The 25278-nt window shown below is 33.8% G+C and overlaps 1 protein-coding gene across 7 annotated transcripts in view; it reads left to right on the top strand.

Moving 5' to 3' along the window:
* The window catches only part of LOC124950364 (tyrosine-protein kinase Drl-like), an 82162-nt gene extending 57455 nt beyond the window's left edge, over positions 1 to 24707 (top strand). For 5 of the 7 annotated variants that reach the window (XM_047496938.1, XM_047496937.1, XM_047496942.1 and 2 more), the window contains 6 exons: positions 5323 to 5497; positions 11560 to 11764; positions 17634 to 17790; positions 18281 to 18548; positions 18628 to 18814; positions 19133 to 20879. In XM_047496938.1, the coding sequence (XP_047352894.1) occupies positions 5323 to 5497; positions 11560 to 11764; positions 17634 to 17790; positions 18281 to 18548; positions 18628 to 18814; positions 19133 to 19381 (1241 nt within the window). In that variant the 3' untranslated portion in view covers positions 19382 to 20879. Of the gene's footprint in view, positions 1 to 5322; positions 5498 to 11559; positions 11765 to 17633; positions 17791 to 18280; positions 18549 to 18627; positions 18815 to 19132; positions 20880 to 24615 lie in introns of those variants that run through there. The other 2 variants (XR_007101338.1, XM_047496939.1) reach the window with 2 other exon arrangements.
* The last annotated feature ends 571 nt before the right edge of the window (positions 24708 to 25278 follow it).

The raw sequence follows: 25278 nt of genomic DNA, 5'->3' as shown, positions 1-25278 counted from the left end.
GACGCATATATGCGCCCACAACAGTCAAAGGATCAACGAGTGAGTAAAAATATATTTATTATTTCAATCGTTACATTTAATAAATTAAATGACACTTTTCACGAGTGTAATAAAATTTCAAATGAAAGTAATATAAATTATAACATCATTTTTATATCGGAAGAAAATAAGATCACTCGTTATTGTTATTAATTATTTTATAAGTAATTGTACGAGATATATTATTATATCGAATACGATAAATTAAAGGAAAAAAAGGAAAAAAAAAAAAGGAAATAGAAATACGAGGCAATTTGTCATTAGACGACTTTTCTTTATGCCCATAGGCCAGTCTTAAAACGACAAACTCCGGTACGATCGTCGATCTCTGCTGGCAAAGACTCGCGAGTCTGGCACGATCTCTCTTCCTGTTCCATCGATACGGCTGATATATATTTCGCGAAAGAATTAATGGTTTCGCGTACGGTGATGGATGCAACTCGACGCGTGACACATAAATTTCACCGTTCGGCTGTCAATGAAACGTCGTTTCGCAGGCACGAAAATCGAAGGGTACGAATCGTAGACGTCGCCTGCAGTTCGACGAATACTATACCTTTTTCTTTTTTTCCTTATCCTTTTCTCCTTCTAACCTTTTTATTTATTTATTCTTTTTCTTTCTCAGCCCTTTCGTTTCTTTCCTTTTTTTCTTTTCCGTCGTCAAAATTTTTTTTTCCTCTACCATTCGCAAAATATTCACGTGCAATGTGAGCGTGCACGTGTTTACGTGTTTACATATCGAACGACTGAAGGATGGTGGAGGATGACGTACAGTCAGGAGACGATAAAAAGGATATATAAGAAAAGGCGAGAGGAAAAAAATTAAGAAAAAGTGAGAGGGAGAGAGAGAGAGAGAGAGAGAGAGAGTCGACAAACAAGGATTCAGATCCAGTTACCGAGAGAAGCAAAGTTATAACGAAAAGCAATCCGCCCTGAAAAATTCGATCTCTGGGGATCGATGTATTTAATGAAAGAGAAAGAGAAGGACAACAAAAGAGAGAGAGAGAGAGAGAGAGAGAGAGAGAGAAAGATCAAGAGAGGTCAGAGGATAGCCTTGAAGAAATATAGAAGAGTGGGGAGAAATTGAAGAGGAAACCTCATCGATATATTTGTCCCATTTTTCCGAGATAACGCGCGCAGGCCAAAAAGATATTCCCCTTTGTCGATCTTCAGTATAGAATCTCGACTTCCTCTTTTTCCTCTTTCTCTACTTCTTCCTCTTCGTTTTCTTTTTTTTTTTTCTTCTTGGGACGAAGGATCGGTCGAAGGGCGGGCGTCGTTGCTATCGAAGATATCCCGCGGCAATCCGACCTCAAACCTCGAGACCACTCGAAAGTAAACGAGTCTCGTACTGAAAGAGATAGAAGAGAAAGAGATAAATAAGTAGATAGCTAGAGAGTGAGAGAGAAAGAGGGAGAGAGAAACAGAGAAAAAGAGAGACAAAAAGATTCTGGGAGTCCCTCGATGAGTTCTTCTCTTCTTTCGTAGTGATCGAGCGAGTACAGATTTGTAGTTTTATCATGTAATTGGGAGAAAAGTGTGTTTCTATTTTCTCGAGAACGAATATATATATATATATATATATTTCTTTTTTTTTTTTTTTTTTTTTTATACTAAAGGCCTATCTCAGCCATTAATGATTCTTCATATATATAATTTTTATGTTAATTTCAGTTTTAATCTTCAAATCTAAATATATAATATAATAGATATTTAAATATATAATATAATAGAATTATTTCTATTAACGGTTAATCATATTTAAACGATTTTATTATTTTTACAAAAGTTTACAAATGAATTTCTTATTTTTTTTTTTTCTTTTCTTTTTTTATTCAGTTCAAAGATCCTTTATTATACTCGTGTTTTTTTCGAAAAAAGACTTCGAGGTTAAGGATCGATCGAGACAATTCGAGGGAAGAGATTTTCCTTCTTATATTAACTGGTAATAAGAAGATTCGTGTGCGAGTCTCGTAGGAATTAAATTCGTGGTCGAAAAGGACGGTGATTTTGGCTCGAGTCCTGGATAGCAATTCGGTAGAAGGGTCATACAATTAATTCGAAAGGGACTTCATTTCATGCTATCCTAAATCTCGGTTAATGTCTGTTTGATACTGTCTGATAACACTTTATTCTAGAATTGAACTAAAAGGCCTATCTCAGCCGTTAATGATTCTTCATTTTCTACCTGAAAAACTTTTTCCTTCCCTTCGGAAATTTGCAACGGAGAACTTGTTGAAAAGTTTAATTGCATCATCGAAAAATTTCAAATATTATTCCCTTATCTCTATAAAGATTTTTACGAATTCAATATTTTTAATTTTAATTATTCACTTAATCCTTAAAATATAACAATTTATTTTTATTTACAATACGATAATACATATTTCTCGTAAAAGATTATTAATGTTGGAAGAAAATATTTTTAAATTATAATATTATATTTGAAGTGCAATGTAATATTAGATACATAAATTTTGAATGTGAAAATTGAATAACATATATATATATATATATATATCTAGATAGTTTCATTTAGATCGGCCTGATTTGATTTCATTCAATGAAATCATTTCATTCAATGAAATCAAATCAGGCCGATCTAAACTTGATAAGATATAAAAATAAAAGATTGAAAAATGTGTAGTTCAGTTTATTAATACTAATACTCTAATTCATACTAATTTAATTGTTAGATTGGACTTGAATGGGATATGACTTAAACAAGTTTATATATCGATATGATAGGTACATGGTAGATAACACTGTTCCTTTATTGCTTTTTCTATTTCATATTTTGTTCATATCTATAGCTGAATTTCATGCACACTTCGAACGAAAAATGACGAACAACCTTCAGGATAATATTACACTCGTTATGCATTCATCTCCCGCGTGATTTCCATTCTCTCTTCAAGATATTTCATCCTCGTTCGATTTTAGAGAAAAATTCACGCTTCTGATATTATTTCGCACCGAGTAGAGAGAAGATAGTAGAATTTTCTTCTTTTTCTCTCTTTTTCCCTTCTCTCTCTCTCTCTCTCTCTCTCTCTCTTTTTCCTTCTATTCCTTTTTCTGAACATTTCTTTCTTCACGCGAAACTTTTCATCTTTAGCAAACGGGTTTCGAGGCTGTTGCCTTATTTACTTGTTCTAATACACAGCGAAGGGATGACTTTTGCTTTTCCCTTCATTGGTGCGGAAAGGTCTCGATTTACGAAGTAACTTGGACTAACTCCAGAGGGGTGGAACATTAAACAAAACTTATAAAAAAAAAAAAAAAAGAAAAAAAATAAAAAGGAAAACATCTCTCAAAGAGATTCGTGTTTTCGTCCAAGGAACTAATCTTGGCGTGGCATTACTTTTTCGTTTTCTTCGAGAAAATTTTTTTTATATGAATGGAATAAGACATGAAAATATATAATAAGATATATATATATATATACATATTTGTTAAATAAAATAATATAATATAAATCTGTTATAAAGAATTTACTGTCCTACGTGATATTTTTTTACTTATTGGAAAATTTATCAATATATATTACATCTTAATTTTAATCGCCATTATGATCAGATATAAAGTATGAAAAAAAAAAAAAAAAAAAAGAAAAGAAATATATACAAACAGAATAAGAATTCACATGAAATAATTAAGAAGAAAATCGTTTAGGAATGTTCGACAATTTTGATGGTGACTGTACGCGGTAAAAAAGTCATCGTTTGGCTGTTCGAGCTTCGTGAGATGAGATCAAAGAGATCTCTTTGAGTACTTTCCATGGTTCGTCGAAGCTGCTAGCCCGTTGGCTTCGGATGGACATGGGTCGTGATACGTCCAATGTATAAACGTACAATCATACATATATACATATACAATACGTACGACGGTGTACGGTATCATCGATCGACGAATGAGAATGAAAGAGAGAGAGAGAGAGGGAGAGAGATAGGAGGGGGAGGTGGAGGGGAGGAGGAAGGGAAAGTGAAAAAGAGAGAGGAGACGAGAACGGAAACTACTTCTACGATGAAATCGACGCGACTCTCTCGATGGAAGGGACACGTCGGATCTATCGACGAGTTCGATCGCCGAGAAAACGTCCTGTCGAGAGCATTTCATCGATTTAATAACGTTTTAACGCTCTTCTACGTACTTTCAATTTGACGATAATAAAAGCCTGTCGGTGACAAAGAAAACGCAAATTTTTTTGTTAATTTCAACGAGCTTATTTTAATAAAAAAAAAAAAAAAAAAAAAAAAAAAAAAAAACGTCGGCTCCCAGCGAAAATAACTTTAATAATTTCCGTTTGTCGTTAATTCTCGTTGGATGGTATAGAGACCTATAAAAAGAAAAAGAAGTATCGAAAAAATGAACTTAAGTAGTTAATTTTTCTAAGATAATAACTTTTTAAATTACCTCGTACGAAATTACATTGTATCGATGTGATATTGTCTAATAAAAAAATATCTATCTTATTTGAAATAATATATTTTTATGAGTTATAAAATATATTCTTTAAATTGACATGATTATTTTTAATCCGATTGTATGAATTATCTCTCTCTTTTCTCGTGACACTCATTACTATAAGGAAAAAAAAGAAAAAAAAAAGAAAAAAAAAAAAAAAAAAGTAAATGGATTTATATAAAACCGGAATAATTTATAGCAATGCTAAAATCTCGTTTCGACGATATCGTTATCTCAGAGAAATACGATAAATATAATAATATTAAATTCGATAATTCATCGGAAAGCAAATTGGACTTGATAACGAAGCATGCGCGAGCCAATGAATCGAAAGAACTCATTGATCGTGTAAAAAGGATCGTTTGCTAGCGCGTATGTAGTATGACGAATTTTGGGGATATAAATGAGGAATGAGGGCTTATCGTAACAGCAATGAAATTATTAATTAGATACATCGTTTGTAAAATATCATATGGAAAAATATGTGAACGTGAAATTGTACGTCATATGGAAATACAAATATCTGTTATCGAAGTAATTAAAATTGATTAAAAATTTTCCCACGTAATTAATATCGTTGAAATATTGAAAATATAAAAATATATACGTATATAAGAAAAAATCATGTCCCATACCATTTCACCGTTTAAAGTATGTTTTATTTTATTTAAAATAATATTTTTAGAAGAAAAAATATCGACCACATATATATGTCGTTTATAAGATCGAATCTTTTCTATTCGTGAAATTCGATTCGATTTCACGTTACGATAAAAAAGAATTTATGAGGACACTCAACATTTGTGGTATTTTTTTTAGGAGTCGAAACACCCCCTCGTAACGAGTCGGTACGTTTGGAGCCTGGTCCTTTGGTGAATGGTGCTGGTGCGCTCTATGTTGCTGCCACTTGTGCCTGTGCTTTGATACTAGTCGTTGGCAGTGTCGCCAGTGCTTTGTACATTCGCAATAGCAAGGCACGAGTTCAGGAATCTCAGTAAGTATTTTGTAACATACGAGAGGATATTTTTTTTTCCTTTTTTTTTTTTTTTTTTTTTTTTTTTCCTTTTTTTTTATACATAAAGATAAGCGAAAATGAAAAATATTCTCTTTTCCACGAAATTATTACTTTTAACAAACAAATTTCCAATAATTTTTATACGATCATATATCGAAATTTGAAACTATAGGAAATTCCTAATAACCTATTATAGAATTTTAATACACATCGAACAATAATAAAAATATGAAATATAATAAAAATTATTCATTGTTAATATGATATATTTGAAATACTTATAATTAATATCATTCGAATGTTAAAATTCTATATGATTCTATCATTATAATTATCAGGATAAATTTCATTGGATTTTTTTATTAGAAATAAGAAGCGAAAAATCGCAAATGTAAGCGTCGCGAGTTCGTGTTTCTTCCTATTTCTTTCTCCTACCCTACCTCCTCCTCCTCCTCCTCCTCCTCCTCCTCCTCCTCCTTTTCCTCGTCGAGAAGAAAAGCAAAAGGCAAGAAAGGTACTATCCCTTTGGAAGAGGAAAAGGAAAGAAGTGGGATTTTTGCTTCAGAGCCCCCGCGAGAAATTCGTCGGATAAGCTGGATAGGAACTCGTCCGAATGAAATATCCTTTCAATAAGACCCGGTGATCTGTCGGTCGCTTGGCACGCCATCCGACATTTTATTGCACGACTATACCAATCGGTTCCTTCAAGATCTGTCCTCCCACGGCTTGAGCTGCTTCGGCAAGACGAAAGATGAAGTAGAAGCACGTTTCTTCCATCCCCCATTTCGACCCTTGAATCCTACCATGTTTTTACACGAGTAGCTCGTGTCTTTCCTTCCGAGTTTATCCGTGTCATAGTTTAATTTTACGAGCCAGGATAACATTGTCGTTTTTCAATCAATAACTTTTCATCTCTATTCAGTTTCTATTTTTCTTTTTTCTTTTTTCTTTTTTTTTGTTTTTATCTTCTTTCTTTTATTTCACACTTACTCGTAACATAATTATCAAGTTTCTAATCAAAATGATACGTCAGGGTGTGTATCTTTTTTTAACGACGACGAAAAAAAAAAAAAAAAAAGAAAAAGAATAAGTTCTTGTTCCTATTAAATCAGTATGTACCAAATAAATAAAAAAAAGAAAAAAGAAAAAAAAAAAAAAAGAAAAGAAAAAAATGAATAGAAACCAACAAGACAGGAATTAAACTTGGTACAAGTGATAATGCGATAGAAAAGTAGATATTAAAAATGTTCTTTCTTTTTCATTGAAATAACGTAAATCGACAAAAATGATTATCTGACTTCATACCACTTTATATAGAGTACATTACACATGCAGATTTATAATTACATCACCTTCCTATAATCAGAAAAAAAAAAGAAAGAAAAAGAAAAAGAAGAAGAAAAAGAAGAAGAAGAATAAAGAAATTATTATCGTTCTTCATTAGGGCCAGCATCAAATATTAAACTACATGATTATATCCGTAAGTTGGTTTGATATAGGAAGATAGACGGGAACAGAGGGGATAAAATTCTTCGAAGGTACTCCCTATCTTCTCATTCGCGATGGAAGAACCACGACGCGGGCCAATTGTCTCCCTCGAGATATATTAGCTCTTTTGAGGCTCTCCACTCTGATAACGCGCGGGAAAACGGAGCTCCAGGCTCTCTCTCTCTCTCTCTCTCTTTCTCTCTCTCCTTCTCTCTTTCTCTTTCTTTCTCTCTCTCTCTCTCTCTCTCTCTCTCTATCTGTCTCTCTTGCACACGAGACATTTTCCCTTCTAGGCCACGAGAAAGGGAGAAGATACAGATTTTACATTCGTTCGCTCGAGAGAACACAGTCAACCCCCCCCACTCCTTTTTCAATCCCCTCCCTCCCCTGTAACCCCCCCCTCCCCTCTCCCACGTCTTCCTACATTTCCTTGATCCTTCCTCGTTCCTACGTCGAACTCAACGCACAAAAGGCGTTCCTGCGATTCGACTCTCTCGGAACTCTAGTGGTGGTAAAGTAGTAAGGGATGTTAAAGTGATGCACGAAAGAGACGAGCGTAGAGTAGAACTTTCTTCGAAGAGTAGAATTTCCTTGAGCTATTCTACTTACCCGTTCCAACATTTTAACGCGTTAATATACATGCTGTAGATATACATAGGGTAGGTATGTGTCGTCGAAGGAACGATAAAGTTTTAAGAAGAAGAAAATAGAAAAGAAATAACAGATCTTTTAGATAGAAAATAGAGAGAGAGAGAGAGAGAGAGAGAGATATTTTATATTATTATTTCAAGCAGGCTACATCTCAAGAGACTTCCAAGTTTAGAAATTTATTTTCACTGGTTCATTGATATGTACGTTGGACGATCTAACCCTGGATACCTAATACCATATCGTCTCCATTCTCTTTTCTCTCTATTTCTATTTTTCTTTTATCGTTTTACTAATTTATAATCGGGCCAAGGAAAGATATAGTCCAATGGAGAAATTCGGATGCAATACGACCGATACTTTTTTATCTCTTGAAAAGTTTGCGGAATGTGCTCGGAAATAGAGGAAAAGAAAAAAATAGATAGATAGATCGAAATAGAGAGAAATAGAGAGAAATAGAGAGAGAGAGAGAGAGAGAGAGAAAAAGCGATATGAAGAAAAAGAGTGAGAGAAAATTCTGGTTGTCAGTATTCCAGTTATTTCGAATGTCGCTGACGAAACACGATTCTCTTTCTCTCTTTTTCTACTTGCTTTTTCTTTTTCCTTTTTTTCCTTTTTATTTCGCTCACTCGACTTTTCGGTAAATTGTACCGGCAGATTTACATACACGAAATGGGCAATAAATCCATGAAAAATATCGACGGTTCTGTATCGAATCGATGCGCGCGAGAAAGAGAGAGAGAGAGAGAGAAAAAGAAAGAATGACAGAGAAAGAGAGAGAGAGAGAGAGAGAGAGAGAAACAAAGAAAAAGAGAATCTACTCTCACCAACGATGTTCTACGTTTCGATTTTCCTCTCTCTTTCTCTCTCTCTCTCTCTCTCTCTCTCTTTCTCTCTCACACTCACCCTTTTTTTATTTTTTATTTATTTCGTCGTACAATATATCGTATATCTTGTCAGGCATCGCGACGTTCTTTAATAACGAACTATCGAGGGTGGAAGCAAAGCTACCCTTTTATAAAGCGCATTGGCCCGCGGGCTACGAACGAATTTCACACGTCACTATCGGATCTAAAATTTGTTCGATGAAAAAAGAGAAGAAGAAAAAAAGAAATCTCTTATATTCACGGCCACATAATAATAATCCAACAGTTCTTGTTGAAAGATATACGTACCGTTGAGAACAAGAATGGTGTAAATCGGGATTCACCTCTGTTCCAAGAAAATACGATTTTTCTCTTTATTGCTTATCATCTACATATATATATATATATATATATATCCTTACGTATGTTCGATCAATGGAGTAGATACGATACATTTATATAGATACATAGAAATATATACAGGGTGTATCGTTTTAAATATAACTGACTGACCGCTTCTTTCACAAACGACATATATAAATGTGTTTCAAATGTAGTTTGATTTTTTTCTTTCTTCTTTCACTTTCTTCCCTTTTTTATTTTTCTTCTTTTACTTGATCCATTGGATTAAAAAGAAATTCCATTAAAAACAAATAATTGATGTTGCCTTTATATTTCAACGTACGTTGCAATTTAAAAATTTATTTTAGAATCGTCGTAGTTACTCTAAATAAATAATAGTAAGACTTTTGCAGGTCGTATGTATTAATAAATATAAGAAAGCTTTTATAATAAATTATTAATAAGTACGAATTTTCATTTAAAATTCTATTCTAATAAATCCATATAATGTATTAATAAACTTAAAATAGAAATTCGTAGTTATCGTACATATGTACATGTACAATAATACGTATCTACGTACAATCATAAACCCGTCTAATTAATGAAAGTTATACATATATGTATGTATGCATATAATATATACGAATTGAATTGTTTCGAAAGTTATAACAGCGTAAACTACAATAATATGTTCTCTTACATTTTCTGTACTTGTTGATGCGTATCCAAAATATCTAGTCTTGCTGACAATCGGTAGCTGCAACTGATAACTAATATTTCGTCTTTGCATTGAAATAACGAAGCTTTATTCATAGGTATTCCAATTTATATGTAACGTGTCAGAATTATATACGTTACAATATTCGTTAAAAACAAGTTTTATACTTTTTCCAGAATATGAAAAATCGAGTATTTCATAGAAGCCTTCATATATATATATATATATATATATATATCAATTCTGCAGCATGTAATGGCGCATTCGTTTCAAAAATACATATTTTCATTTAGAAAATAAATACATGTACCATCGATTTTACAAAATTTAACTTAAACTTCTAATAGAGAGTGCCAGGAGTTTTACGTGCTTTTAATAAATTAAACTTATTACCATCATTAATATCATTATCTTTTATCGATCTCACAAATCGATGAGTATTAACAAGTTTACAATCAGATTTATTATCAGAAATATCGTATCGATACGTCTGAATGTTTCAATTTCTACAACTCATACATATATGTATATATGATTTTGTTCGTATTAATAACAGACGATGCAGCAGATGAACAGGAAATCGATAGGAAGCAGAACATTGAGCGGACTATCGAATCCGTTCGATATTATCCGAGCAACTAATTTGATCATAGGAGAATATTATCCTTTGACGTAGCATCGATACTCGCCAAAAGATAGATAGATAGAAAGAGAAAGAGAGAAAGAGAGAAAGAGAGAGAGAGAGAGAGAGAGAAAGAGAGAAAAAAAAAGAAAGAGAGAAAAAAAAAGAAAGAGAGAAAATGAGAGAGTGAGTGAGTGAGTGAGTGAGCGAGCGAGCGAGATAGTGGGTGTGGGTAAAGAAGAGATGATCCAGAGCGCTGGAGGTGCTGCTCGCCCGGGAGGAAATGTAAATCTAGCGAGATAGAGAGAACCAAAGGAGCTCTCGACGTCGAACGTAATTTCTCGTTGAAGATTATATAAAGACAGGCGAATAGACTTGCGCTTCTGCTTTCGGAGTTTGCCTTCTATCTCTCTCTTCTCCTCGAACGAGAAAACCATGCTATATTTTTCTCTCTTCCTCTCTCTTTCTCTCTCTCTCTCTCTCTTTCTCTCTTTTTCTGTTCATCTCGACTCTGCCTTTCGCGTTCGAAATTCGTTATGGCTTTTTCCCTTTTAACTTCGTTTACCTCGACGCTGCCGAGACGATGTTACTTGGTAGCTACACTACGGAGAAGTGCGTATTCCATGCATTCGAAGCAAATTCGTTCTTTTCTATTTTCTTCTTTTTCTTCTTTTTCGTCTCTTTTCTCTTTTCTCTTTTTCTTTTTCTTCTCTTTGTTTCTTTTTTTTTTATTTCTTGTCTTTCTCTCTCTCTCTCTCTCTCTCTCTCTCTCTCTCTCTCTCTCTCTTTCTTTTTTTCTTTCCTTCTTTCCTTCCTTCCATCTCAACAAGTTCTCGTAGAAATATACAGGGTCACTTGAAATTGTATGAAATCCTATTTCTTTGCAATCATCGAAAATATATATATATATATATATATATATATATATATATATATATATATATACGTATATAGCGAATATAATTTTTACTGAACAGCTCGAATTATAATAAGAAATATACTAATTATATAATAATAATAATAATAATAATAATAATAATAATAATAATAATAATTTATTATAGGTAATTTAAAATGTATAAACTGATTTAATATATACAACAAATGTCTATGTATTTTTTTAATACATTTTATATATATATACATGTATCAATCTTATTTTCTGATTTTAATATAGCAATGAAAATTTTTCGAAATTTTTCGAAATTTTCCGAAATAATTTCGCGTTACTTTAATTTGAAATAACGAATGAATCTAACGATTCAAAAATTTCTAAATCTCGTCGCTGCTATTACACGTCTCCGCAATGGCGGAGACGAGCGATTAACTCGGTCGTGCCGTCTCATCCTTTCAGGAAAACTCTTCCTTGCTGTAGCTATTCGGCAGCTGACACCGACGGACTTGCCAGAAGTTCGGTACTGGTCAGAGTCGACCCAAGGCCCGGAAGCGCGAATTCCGGAAGTTACGCGACCATCGCCGACCTGGAACCGCTTTATGCGAGACCTTGTGGATCTAGAGCAAGTTACTATGCTGCCAGTCATGTCACGCATCTCAGTCAGGTACGATAAAAGAAAAATATTTTTTTTTATTTTAAAAGATTCAAACGTACATATTTATGTATGTATGTATATTTAAAAAAAGATTTGTTCATTTAATTTATATATTATATATTATCGATCGAATTCATATAAGATATTATAAAAGATTTTGATCGAAGAATTATATTGATCGTTTATCAAATATTTTATTCCATCCAATATATTTTAATTAAAATTTATTATATATCACTATTGCATCGATGTACAATAATTTTAACATTGTCGATAAAAACTTCTTCCCTGTAAATATTAACTTCGAAGGAAACGAAGAGAGAGAGAGAGAGAGAGAGAGAGAGAGAGAGAGAGAAAACTAGAGAAATAGAGAGATTGAGATAGAGGGATAGAGAGAGAGAGAAAGAGAGAGAGTTCACTTAAAAAAAGTATTGCGAACTCTTTTGAGAGACAAATCGCAAAAAGTAGGTAAATATCTTTTTCCGTCGATCCCCTCACGATTTCAGAGAGAAAACATCTCCTTCGTTCTCTCTAGCGCATTTTTCTTTCCTATTCGAATTACGTTTCGTTTCGTCTCGTCTCGTCTCGTCTGGTTTCGTCTCGTCTCGTCTCTCTTTTCGTATACACCGAGAAAATCCACGTTCAAAAGTTTATCGAGTTCGCAGACGAGCGAGCCGCTTGCCAGGGTGAACTTTTCCTGCACCGATCCTTCCCACCTCTTCGTGCCCTTTATTCAGCTATTTCAAAGCGAGCATAGGTAGGTACATACACACACACATACACACACACATACGTATATAGATATAGAATGAGAGACCCGAACGAGATTCGGCCCTTGTCGGAAATACATATCTACACGTGTAGTCTTTTTCCTTTGCCCTTCTTTTTCCTTTTTCTTTTTTTCTTATTTATCTTTTATTTCCCTCTCTTCCTCACTTTCTCTCTCTCTCTCTCTCTCTCTCTCTCTCTGTCTCTTTCTCTCTTTCTTTTTCATTCTCGGTCACTTTTTCTCCATCTCTTTTTTTCCCTCTTTTTCTCATACATACTCTATACCACTTTGTCCCATCGAAAATTCCAATTCTCCTTGACTCTCCCGTCTCGCGCCATTTCTCGGATTCGTTTTAGTTGATACGAGACAACAGGACGAGATAAGACAACTTTTCAAAATTAATATTAAAGGACGTAGGCAGTTAGAAAACAAGAAGAATGAGAGAAACTCACGCAAGATGTTAAAGTTATCATATCATATCGTTGTCCTTTTCCTTGGGTTATTCCATTCGTATTTGTATAATAATATAACGTTTGTTAAGAAAACATGTTACTAAATGCATTGCATAATAATAATAATGATAATAATAATAATAACAATAATAATGCAATCATAATATTAGGTCGATCTAAATTAAACGATTGCATAGAGCCATCGCATTTAACATTTCTCTTTATATAATATCACTTTAGAACTTTTTAAATAAAAAAGAAAAAGGAAATTGAAATCAAAGAATAAAAAAAAAGAGAATAAAAAATGATCAAAGAAAACAAAAGAAAAGTTAATCGAATTTATCAAAGAGACCAAACCGGTATATATAATAAGGAGGTGGTTTATATTTTAGAAAGGGAGAAGTATGATGGAAACGAGCAACGTTTTACGTTAATTTTCTCGAAAAGAAGAGGGTGATGAAGGTTGGGAGGGTAACGACGCGGGGGAGGGTTGCCGGAGAAAGCAGGAAGATTACACACACGGTTACTTCCCTTTTCCCTCCTTTCTCTCTCCCCTCTTACTTTCTCTCTCCCCTCTTACTTTCTCTCTCTCTCTCTCTCTCTCTCTCTTTCTTCGTCAAAGCTCTAAACTGCTTTCGAAGAAGAGGAGAAGGAAGTGGTAGTGGGTTGGTTGAAGGAGTGGATGAGAGGAGGGATAGGAAGGCAAAGGGTGGTTGAAAGTGGGTCCTGTGATTGTTTCGGCTTTGATCTTGGATCAATTTACCGGGGTAGCAGAGACGTACGTAAGTGTGTATGTGTCTTGGCCCTAACAGAAAAGCAACCTCCTCTATCTACGCACACATTACAATTTGCATGCAAGAGTACGAACAAGTTACATACTCGCTTGCTTGTGCGGTCGTGAGAGAAGAAACTCTTCTCTCTTCTTGTCTTCAACGCGCGTCTTAGCTCTTTCTCTTTACTCTCCCTCCCCCGTCTCCCTCTTTCTCTCTCTCTCTCTCTCTCTCTCTCTCTCTCATTCAGTCTATATATCCTTCTAGTACCGGTAAAACGATACGCTTGAGACGTTATATTCCCTGACCTGAGTCTAAAGGACGACAGTTTCAGGGACCACGAGATCTGAAATATATCTCCTGGAAAATTCCCTCACACACACACACACACACACACACATATACCACGTGTAACGTGATTCTTCGTGACGAAATTAAACATAAGTATATCGTACAATCGATAAATTTATATATATGTAATTAAAGTAATATTATAAATTATAACTATATTACTTATTAAAATATATGAAAACAATAGATTTAATCGATCACGTAATCGAATTTATAATTCATATTCATATCGCGGCGAAGTAATCACATATAATATTTCTATAAATCTTCTATATATGATTTTGCCAATGAATGTATACGATGATGAAGAAACGATAGATACGCAACTCGCCTCGCTTTTCCTTAAAAAAAAAAAAAAAAAGAAACGAAAGAAAAAAAGAAAGAAAGAAAGAAAGAAAGAGAAAAAAAAAGAGCAGTACGAGTGACAACGGAGAGCGTTCGCTTAAGCCGATTCTCGGATTTAATTAATTTTCACCTCGGTCTCGCAGCTTCTTTCCAACGTTTTCTCTCGTCGTTTCCAGTCCGAGTTAGGACACAACTTTCATCGAGTTAAATCGAATCCTCATCGTCGACTTATTTCTCCCTTCGAAGTTCGACTAAAAGAACAATAATATATGTGTGTGTGTGTATGTGATAGAGAGAGAGAGAGGTGGAGAGGGAGGGAGGAGGATGGGAGAAAATAGAAAGAGATAGAGAAAAAAATGCACAAATGTATCCTGAAAATGAAGCTTTTAAAGCGCCTACGGCCTGCATGACCGGCACGATATTTGACGAAAGCCACTCGATAAATAAATCAAACTCTTGCCTCGTGCACACACGGACCAATGAAAAAAAGGTTGCCTGCGGCCACGTCGCGGAATCGATAGCGCGATATCGTGATAGAACAAAAGGATAAAAGTTTCACTCCCACTCCTATACTCTCTAGTCCCTACGATGTATCTACTTCCGTTTCGGTCTGACTAAAATCCATTTTGTATCTCTATTTTACTTTCTCTCGTTCGACGCTACTCACTCTCTTTATTTCCTTTCCTTCCCTACCCACTCCTCCTTTTTTTCTCTTTTCTCTCAGTTTTCTCTTTTCTTTTTCTCTTCTCTTTCTCTTTTTTGTTGTTGTTGTTTTTTTTTTTTTTTTTTTCATTTATTTGGATTTCGTACTCTACTCATGTCGTCGTATTAAAATATTCTCTCTCTCTCTCTCTCTCTCTCTCTTTCTACTTCACTCGACATTCTCCATTACAAGCACACTCCAAGCTCGTTGATAGGATTTTCCACGAGTTTCTGATATTACATTTGCTACCAATACGGACTTATACGTCACTCGAAAATGTTTATTTGTTTCTATACCGTTATCGTTAATCATTACAGAGATAGTAGTTAATTGGTATTATTAAAGAATCGGTATTTATAATTGTCGAATAATTAGCATTGGAAATTTTAAGTGTTTTCTTCGGTCTTTATCGGAAATCCATCAAATTCGTATATATCCTATTGTTTCAATTTTTTTTTTTTTTTTTTTTTTATATCTACGAGATAACGAATATCAGTAATATACATAATTACGACAGTATTATGAGCGGTGAGTGAAAACGTCAAGGTACTCGTACGATAGTATTATATCTATATTTGCAATGTATTAAATGAAAAATAAAAATGTCTTTATTTCTTTTTCCTCTTTATTCCTTTATCGACGACGTAAGTGGTATTATGAAAAAGAAGAAAAAGAATTCATATGCAAAATTTTGCTAGTTGACAAAATTTTTGTCAAGTTATTAATCGACGTTTTCACAAAGTGTGATGATTGTGAAAACGTGAAGAATAACGTGATATGAAATAAAAGCGAGAAAATAAAAGGACTGACGACGACTGTTGTGTGTTATGAACTGAATGCGGAAATAACAAAGATAGAAATAGAAAGGGAACGAAAGGAGAACGAGGAAGAGATAAATAGAAAAGCGGAAATTCGAGTTCGAGGGAAGAAGCAAAATCGGCCTAGCGTAAAACACGTCGCGTCGCACTTTTTCGTTCCGGAAACAATGCTCGCTTGTTCGCGGATACTGTGCTCGCAGTTCACCCTCGCTATAATTACAGACACCACCACCACCACCCTGATAAGCCGTGAAATCAAACGTATTTGCATTTTCATAAAATCGCTCTCGTCGTTGGACGAGACGACCCTCTCGACACCTCCGAACAACATCCCTCTCTCTCTCTCTCTCTCTCTCTCTCTCTTTCTTTCTCTCGTTTTCGTTTTTTTTGCTTTTTTTTTTTTTTGTAATCTATACATTCATCAACTCTATTTCTTTCACTTTATATATATATATATATATATATATATATATATATATATATATCTAATTTATATTAATTTATACAGAGAACGAATTGTATCACGTAATTATACTTAATAAAAAAATACGACGAATGTTTTCTTTATCTGATTTTGTGGATTTCAATTCTCATTTTCTTTAAATTTTCATAAATAATAAACGAAATGATAAATGAAAATTTATAGATATATTAACTTCTATGTAATTCATATTGTTTATACTTTATTATATAGATATAATTTAATTTATTTATAATATATTAACAATCCCATAGATGTTATTTAACTTTATGAAAGTTTTTACATTTAAATTTGTATTTAAAATAACTTGTACGTTTCATTCTTCCCCATTTAAGCTGTCTAATTTCGCTTTACGAACATTAAAATAAATTTATTTGTATATATCTCTTTCCCTCAGTCCCTCTTTCTCACCTTTTTCGAATTGAATACATCCTATCCAGTAACTTCACTGTACCCGGACGAGATAACACGTTTGGAATCGCTTTTCCGCCGCTTTTCTTCCTTTTATTTCGCCGCTACCCTTCTCATTCTCCACGTTCTATGTACGAGTGTACAATATGTATATATTATATATATATATATATATATATATATATATATATACATACAACGAGTTGGCGTATAAGCGTACATGCAGCATGAACCGGAGGCAAAACTCCGTAAAATTGAAATTAATGAATAGTCCGCCCTCATACCGTGCTACGTCGGCTTTCATCGTTACATTTCGCGACAGGGACCGATGGAAATTCGTTTGAGAACAAAGGGGACACACGTCGACAACGTACAGTGACGAAATGTCGGAAGATTTCTTCTTCATCTTCTACTTTTTCTTCATTTCTTTAACCTTGAAATAACGTGATACGTGTTTTAATTTAAACATCGTATTTTCTCTCTCTATCTCTATTTCTATGGATATATATATATATATTTTTTTTTTTATTTGCTTATCTATCTGTCACATATATGCGTTATGTTATATTTAAAAGACATTATGACAAGATTTTTATATATGTCATATTTATAAACAAAAGCCATTTGAAATAATTCTCTAATAATACGTACAAAAATGTTTTCACTTAGAGTTGTTCTATTGTGTGATATATTATAATACAAATAAAAAAAAAAAAAAAAAAAAAAAACATTTATTTTCAATTAGAAATATAATCGTATTGGTTGATAAACTTTTCAGTCAACTGACCCCTGTGAAAAGGCAAGAGCGCTTTCAGTACCGAGATCGGCACTTTACTGTCGTAATCTCGTACAGGAGGGAACCTTCGGACGTGTATACAGAGGAACTTTGGATATGGGTGGTCGAGAGCAAGAAGTTATCATCAAAACGGTGACAGGTAAAGTCATTTTGAAATAATTAATTGTAATTATTTCAAATAAAATAAAATAGGCATATTATATGTCATAAAAATATCAAGAAAGTTTCGAATTTCCATTATTCTTCTTGCCTACGACCGATCAATGAGTACCTACTTTGGATAATGTAGGAAATCTCATATACCTATTATCGATCGAGTTTCATTTAAATTTCAATATTTTCGTCGAAACAAACAAATTTTTAATATCTTTAATGGAGTATTAAAAATCCTTACGAATCGGCTTGGACATATTTACGAACGTTGAATTAAAGTTTAATAAAATAATTAAAAATTTTCATGTCATTTCGAATCATATGATGAGTGATTAAATTAACAAAAAAAGAAAAAAAAAAGGAAAAAGAAACATTAAGAGAAACCTGTTAGAAATGTATCATTTTAATGATAATAATAAAAAAAAAAAAAAAAAAATAAAAAAGGTCGATTAGAAATAAAGTATCGTAACTTTCAGAGGTAGCATCTGCTTATCAGGCATCGTTGCTCGTTGTGGAGGGTTCGCAATTGGCCGGTTTGGTACATGCGAATATAGCCTCCTTGGCAGCAGCTTGCCTTGACAGTTCTTGCCCATTGTTAGCGTACACAAGTACGCAGGGAGAATTAAATCTGAAACTCTACCTTACCGATGGAAGTCACCATCCCGTGACCAGGGATCTGGTGAACGTTGGTGCTCAGGTTGCCAGAGCCGGAGCTTTTCTGCATGGTCGCGGACTCTTACATAGGTGAGAAACGTTCCCCTTACAATTGTTCGAGACGATCATTCTATTACGATCTAACGATATTATATTTCCATAATTTTAGGGATATCGCTGCCAGGAATTGTCTGATAGAACCTAACAGCCTTCGTGTTAGATTAGCCGATGCTGCCTTGGCTCGAGATCTCTTTCCTCAGGATTATCATTGTCTTGGGGATAATGAAAATAGACCGATACGTTGGATGGCTTTGGAAAGTCTTCAACACAATCAATATAGCACTGCGACGGACGTGGTACGATTTTTTTCATTGATAATAATCTGTTATAGTATTGGCGAATGTTTCCTCTTTACGATCATTAGTACGAGCTACGTCCATGTCTTAATATTAATATCGTGTTTAAATCAATTTTAAAATATATTTTACCTTATTATATATATTATTAGATATAACATTTATAAATTTTTGCTTAATATTTATTATATTAATTATATTAATTTTTAAGAGGACGAATCTCTTAAATGCCGCAATACTATAGAGTACAAATGAAAATGAATGAGCAATAACTATTTCATATAATAAGCTCACTAAAATTGTTCTATCTTCATTAAGTGGTCCTTCGGCGTATTCCTCTGGGAATTAGCAACATTGGGTCAACAACCATACGTTGAAGTTGATCCATTCGAAATGATGGTCTGTCTTCGAGATGGATATCGATTGGCACAACCAAGACCTTGTCCCGATGAGCTCTTCGCCGTTATGGCCGTCTGTTGGCTTGGCCTTTCGAGGGATCGACCAACGATGCCACAACTTCTCGCCTACTTGCAGGACTTTCACGACGCTCTCGGTGGTTTCATATAAATCTACAATCACGGATTAGAAGAGTGTTCATTGAAAGGAGTCAAACGATGTTCAAATATGAAACGTTCTAATACGAATCAAAGACTAATTTCGATAATCAAATGAAACATTCCGAAATCAAATCACATGGAATTGAATTTGCACTGCCAAGTTTGCGAAACAATGGTAATACCCTTTTGATATTCGTGATATTTCGCTTATAACACACCATAAGAATTTCTTTTCTCTGTCTCTCTCTCTCTCTCTCTTTCTCTCTTTCTTTCTCTTTTCTCTCTCTTTCTCTCTCTCTCTCTCTCTCTCGTTTTCTCTTTCTTTCTCGATGTATATCTGGTCTAGGTAACCGCACGACGAATCCTCGCAAATCCGATCTCGCGATCAAAGTACATACATGTGTGTACGTCCGTCCATGATTTTCAAAGGTCTTGTGAGAGGAAGAAACGTAAAAAGAGAAAGGAGAATTGCGCCTGTCGCTAGGCAATACGTCGTCTTCCAAAGTAAGACGAGTCAAACGAAACGAAACGAACGATCGAATCGGACGATCGATGATGATGATTTATCGGAATGAATTACGTTTTTCGAAATATAACAGTCGAAGTAAAAAGGAATGAAAATAAAATGAGTTCTCAAGAGAAAAAGAAAGATGAATTATAATCGACGAATAAAAATTAAAATGACGATTATCACGGGATGAAACGGATGAAAAATAGGAAAATAGTATTACGGAATTTGTAATCACGTAAGATAAGAAAGGAGGATAGGAAGAAGAAAGAGAGAGAGAGAGAGAGAGAGAGAGAGAGAGAAAACTTAAGCGAGTCAATGGACAAAAACGGCAATTATAAAATTATGGCCTTTGCTAATTAAGACGACGACATAGATAGATATATGTAGAGAAAAAGAGAGAGAGGGAGAGAGAAAGAGAGAAAGAGAGAGAGAGAGAGAGAGAGAGAGCGAAAGAGAGATGAAACCTTTTCTCGTTGATCTTGGCAAATGGTAGGCTTAGAAAACATCTATTTCTTTCTTTCTCTCTTTCCGTAATTATAAAGATTCTTTGCGGAAGATCGAATCGGTAAATGCGCGTATGCACGTGTAGTCGTTCGATTATTATTCATTAACGATTACGATTGCGAAGTCTCGAATTATCGTCAGCTCCGAGGACAGACAGAGAGAGAGAGAGAGAGAGAGAAAGACAGAATGGAAAAAATTGAGATAAAAAGAGAGAGAGAGAGAGAGAGAGAGAGAGAGAGAGAGAGAGTGAGAAAGAGAGAGAGAAAGAAGGAAGGAAAGGAAAAGAGAAGGGGAGAGATTGCGTGCGCGTGAGCACTGACATACACACATATATACGAGAAAAAAAAAGGAGAAAAACACACATGTACAGAAGCAAGGCTCGGAGACACACTTAGGAATCCTATTGTCGTGTATTTGACCTTCGAAAGGCACACATACAAATACAATCGCACGAAGAAAAAGAGAGAAAGATATTGCGTACATATGTGTACGAGAGAAAGAGAGAGAAAGAGAAAGAGAGAGAGAGAGAGAGAGAGAGAGAGAAAGAGAAAGAGAAAGAGTCATGTATGAGTTTGTGCGCACGCGCACGTATACTGGATGGTTGCGTAAATGGGCGGTTTGACTATACGTCTCTTACTCGTAGTTATGTACCTATTAGCTACACCGCGAAAGTCATGTCGAACGTAGGTACGCACGTCACGCGCGAGGAAGCTCGAATTTGCCGCCACTGCCGTCTCTCGTCGCTAAATTTCGATCCTACGTCGTCCCTCGATCATAACGCTGAAAATGCGCCCCGACTTAGCGAAAATTCTCGACGATTCAGATTTTTAATCGCCGCTAAAATATTTCTAAATGTATTCTAATTATGGGCCTGGCAATATTGGTCGATTTTTTCGAACGATCGAAAATCGATACTCTCGTACGATTCGTCGAATCGATAAAGAATCGTACAAAATTGTTTTCGTGAAATTTTATTATAGAGCGCGTAAACAAAACTACAAAAGAAAGAAAGAAAGAAAGAAAGAAAGAAAGAAGAACAAAGAAAGGACAGAATGTCTTTCGACTTCCTTTATTTTTCTCAATATTCTTGTCAAATCATCGCCATAGATTTTCATTCTTTAAATAATCTTCAAATAGATTTAGCCCTGAAAAAGAAAAAGAAAAGAAAAAAAAAAAGAAAAAGAGAAAGAGATTATCGAATTTTCGAAAAAAGAAAAAAAAAAAAAGAAAAAAATCGACTCTCGAATAATTTTAAGTCGAGTATTTCGAGGAACTCGTATTAATGCCGGCTCTTATAATTCTACTAACTACTCGGTGTTTATTAAATGTCTCGCATGTTTCCCGATTAAAAAAAAAAAAAAATCATTATAATCCTTATTCCTTTTCCTAACCCACACTCCCGCACTCTTTCCCATCGTTTCTCCTCGATATTTCCCGATGTGCTCTCTGTAAAGAAAAAGATAAAAAAAAAAAAAAGGAAAAAAAAAAGAAAAGGAAAAAAAAAAAAAAAAAAACAAAACAAAGAAAAAAAGAAAAAAAAAGGAACAAGAGAAAGAAGAGAAGAAAGAGAGACGAAAAAGAAGCAGGGCACTCGTCGAAGAAACGAATTTGCCTCTCTACTTTCTCAGAAATATTATTAAAACTATTTAACGAAATGACAGCGAGTATAAGCTCTCTTCTTCGTTTGGGAGATAGAGAAATGAGGGGGAGAAAAAAAAACGAAAAAAAAAAAAAAAAAAAAAAAAAGAAAAAAAAAAAAGAAAAGAAAAGAGAAAGAAAGGAAAGCAAGTAAGAAATTTACTACTCGAACTAAACTATTTATAACGAATTTATCGCTCGCTAATCTTTAAATCTTACGAAATTGTAAAGCGAATTAATTAATTTAATGAAAAATCGTCGGTACCTACTACGGCTAAATAGTCATGTAATCCGATAATCGTATTTCGTGAATGTTGTTTCAATGGAGGAACAGGGTTGGCTAGGGTTGCATACACATAAGCGGAAAATACGTATGAACAGTGAAAAGAAAATGAATTGGGTAGTAGACAGACAACCCGAATATACCGCGGACACGTATGCACGCACACATACATACTTTTTTCGCTATCGATGTATGCACACTGGAAATAATTTAATTTCCATGCTGCATTTAAGATCCAATTAATAACGATAACGATAACGATATACATACATACCTATCTCTTTTTCCATTTTGCGCGGGAAACTCTCTATAATTCGTACGAATAACGAATGAACGAACGTTCGAATGGCAATGAGAGAAAATCTAAGGGTGGACTGATTTTCCCGCGAATCTTTTGATTTCTCTTTCGATTCGAATTTCCCCAAATCCATTTTCCCTTTTTCCTCTTTCCCTTTCCCCATTTCCTCCTCTTCACCACCTTCTTATTTCTCTTATCTCGTCGTCAGTCCACCCACCAACTCACGATCCCGATAATACCCACGGACCTCTTAAATGGATTCCGAAGGATTCCGAACACAGTTTCGAGTTCACTGTAAATACCTCTAGCGAATAAAGGATAGTGGTGCGCCGAGTGAGTTGATTTGTGCAGATTCTATTATTTCCTACGACGATTTACGGCATTATTTTTCAACGGAAAAAATAAAAAATAAAAAAAAAAAAAAGAAAAAAAAAAAATAAGAAGCGAAAAAATATACGTGTTGAAAAGAAAGCAATACAATGTCTTGAATCTACTTTCCCTTTCTAATCACACTCCAAACTTTATTTTCAAATTTTATCGAATATTAATTTCAGAATATCGCTTATTGTTAGTCCGATTTGTTAGCTGATAAAAAAAAAAAAAAAAAAAAAAGAAAAATCTCTTTTATATCTCTTCATTCGTTCAAATATATCGAAGAATCATTATATATCAATATACGTATGAAGAAATTTTTCGAGACAATTCTATGGTGAAAAGCTTGATAAATTTTTTAATTATAAAAATTTATGTATTATAAAAGTTAAATCTGATATTTTAAGATAGAATGAAATTTTGTACTGACATAGTAAAAAAGAAATTCTAAGAAATTTTTACGAGTACATTTAAATATCATTTTTAATTTCGAATTTTTAAAACATTTAACATATTTATATTTTAAAACACGTTACAGTTATTTACAAGAATAATGAAAAAGAAAATTTTGTCAATGCAATATCTGAAAAAAGGCTGAATGCGTGTTTATATTCTCCAACTATTTCTCAATTTGACAAAGAGAGAGAGAGAGAGAGAGAGAGAGAAAGAGAAAGAATGAAAGAGCTCGAGCAATCGGGCAACGAAAATGAAAGTGATGGAGAAAGTCGGAGCATTGTTACGAAGCGTGAAGCTCGGCACTGCGTGTACGCCATGCGACGAGCTACTCCACCTCTACTTCGAGATCTCGAACGTAAAACGAATTCCTTTTTGAAGGCAAAAATCGAATCGAATCGAATCGAATCGAATCGAATCTCGGTGCCACCCTTTTTCCCTTCCTTTTTCATTCTTTTTTCTTTTTTCTTTTTTATTCTTTACGAACGAACGAAAAAATAAATAAATAAAAAAATAATTCGACCGTTTTGCAATCATATGTTGCTTATTATTATTATTTTTTTTTTTTTTTAACAATACGACTAATAAATCTAAAACGAGTCAGAAGGATGAGAAAGAAATGATTACGATGAGTAACGAAGAGAGAGAGAGAAAAAAAAACAGAATATCCATTGTCTTGGTTAATTTCAATTTTTATGGCTATCAATGATTGAACGATAAATAAATGAAGAAAAAATGAAATATAATAAATTGAAAGAGATAAAAGCTCAAATTTATTTTCTATACTCTTCTATGCTTTGTTCCAATCACGTAGCCAGTAGCCATAGACGATGTTCGGTCTTACGTTATCTCGAAACTTTCTCTTGCAGTTGATAATAATTTGTTATACGTGTATTGTCCGTACCTCTTTCATATTTAATATGTTCTATACACACATACTAGTGTATACGTTCATATATATATATTTATGTACGTATATGTGCGTGATATATATTTTAATATGTCGTTAACGATGGTGACTATATGCTTTCGATAAAAAAAAAAAAAAAAAAAAAAAAAAAAAAAAAAAAATAAAGAGAGAAAGAGATAGAGAAAGAAAGAAAGAAAGAGAAAATAAAAGCAAAAACACTCGATGTTTTGGCACTCTTCGTCTCTCCTTCACGCTTTCACTTATTCTTTTAAAAGCCCCAGACGGAAATTACGAGCGAGACATCCGGCCAGGCCGACGTGTGCGCCGACTTTTACGCGATTCACAAAACGACGTTGACTTATCAGGTAAGATTTGCTTTTTATTTATTTATTTTTTTTTTTTCTTTTTTTCTTCTTTTTTTTTTTTTTTTTTTCTTTTTTATATATTTATCTTTACTCGAACACACTTAATTCTCCAATTAAAAATAATGTCATCTAATGTGTCAATTTCATTTTGTTAAGTGAAAATATTTTCAAATCTGGATTATATTTCTATTTTTTCTTCTTTTTTTTTTTTTCATTTTTTTTTCTTCTTTCACAAAATTATTATTAACAAGACGATACAAATTTTATCTTTTCGATATACAAATATACTTTACCAAATTCTAAGAATTGCATAATGTATTAAACGTATAAAAAAGTTTATTATATGTATGTATGTGAGTGTGTGTATGTGTGTGTGTCTGTATATTTATATATCCATGAAGAGACAGTATGTTTGTGTAAATGAAACTAAAGAGAGACGTTGACGAAAGCGATCTTACGTAATTTCAACTCGAGAAACGTTCGTCCTCGTATTCGAATGGTTTAAAACATATTATCGTTGCATTAGCAACATTGAAGAGAAAAACAAAAGAGTAAAAAAGAAGATAGTATCTC

Source organism: Vespa velutina, chromosome 7, assembly GCF_912470025.1.
Source record: "Vespa velutina chromosome 7, iVesVel2.1, whole genome shotgun sequence".
Taxonomy (NCBI): domain Eukaryota; kingdom Metazoa; phylum Arthropoda; class Insecta; order Hymenoptera; family Vespidae; genus Vespa; species Vespa velutina.
The sequence above is the reverse complement of the archived record's forward strand: the minus strand, read 5'-3'. Positions and strand labels throughout refer to the sequence as shown.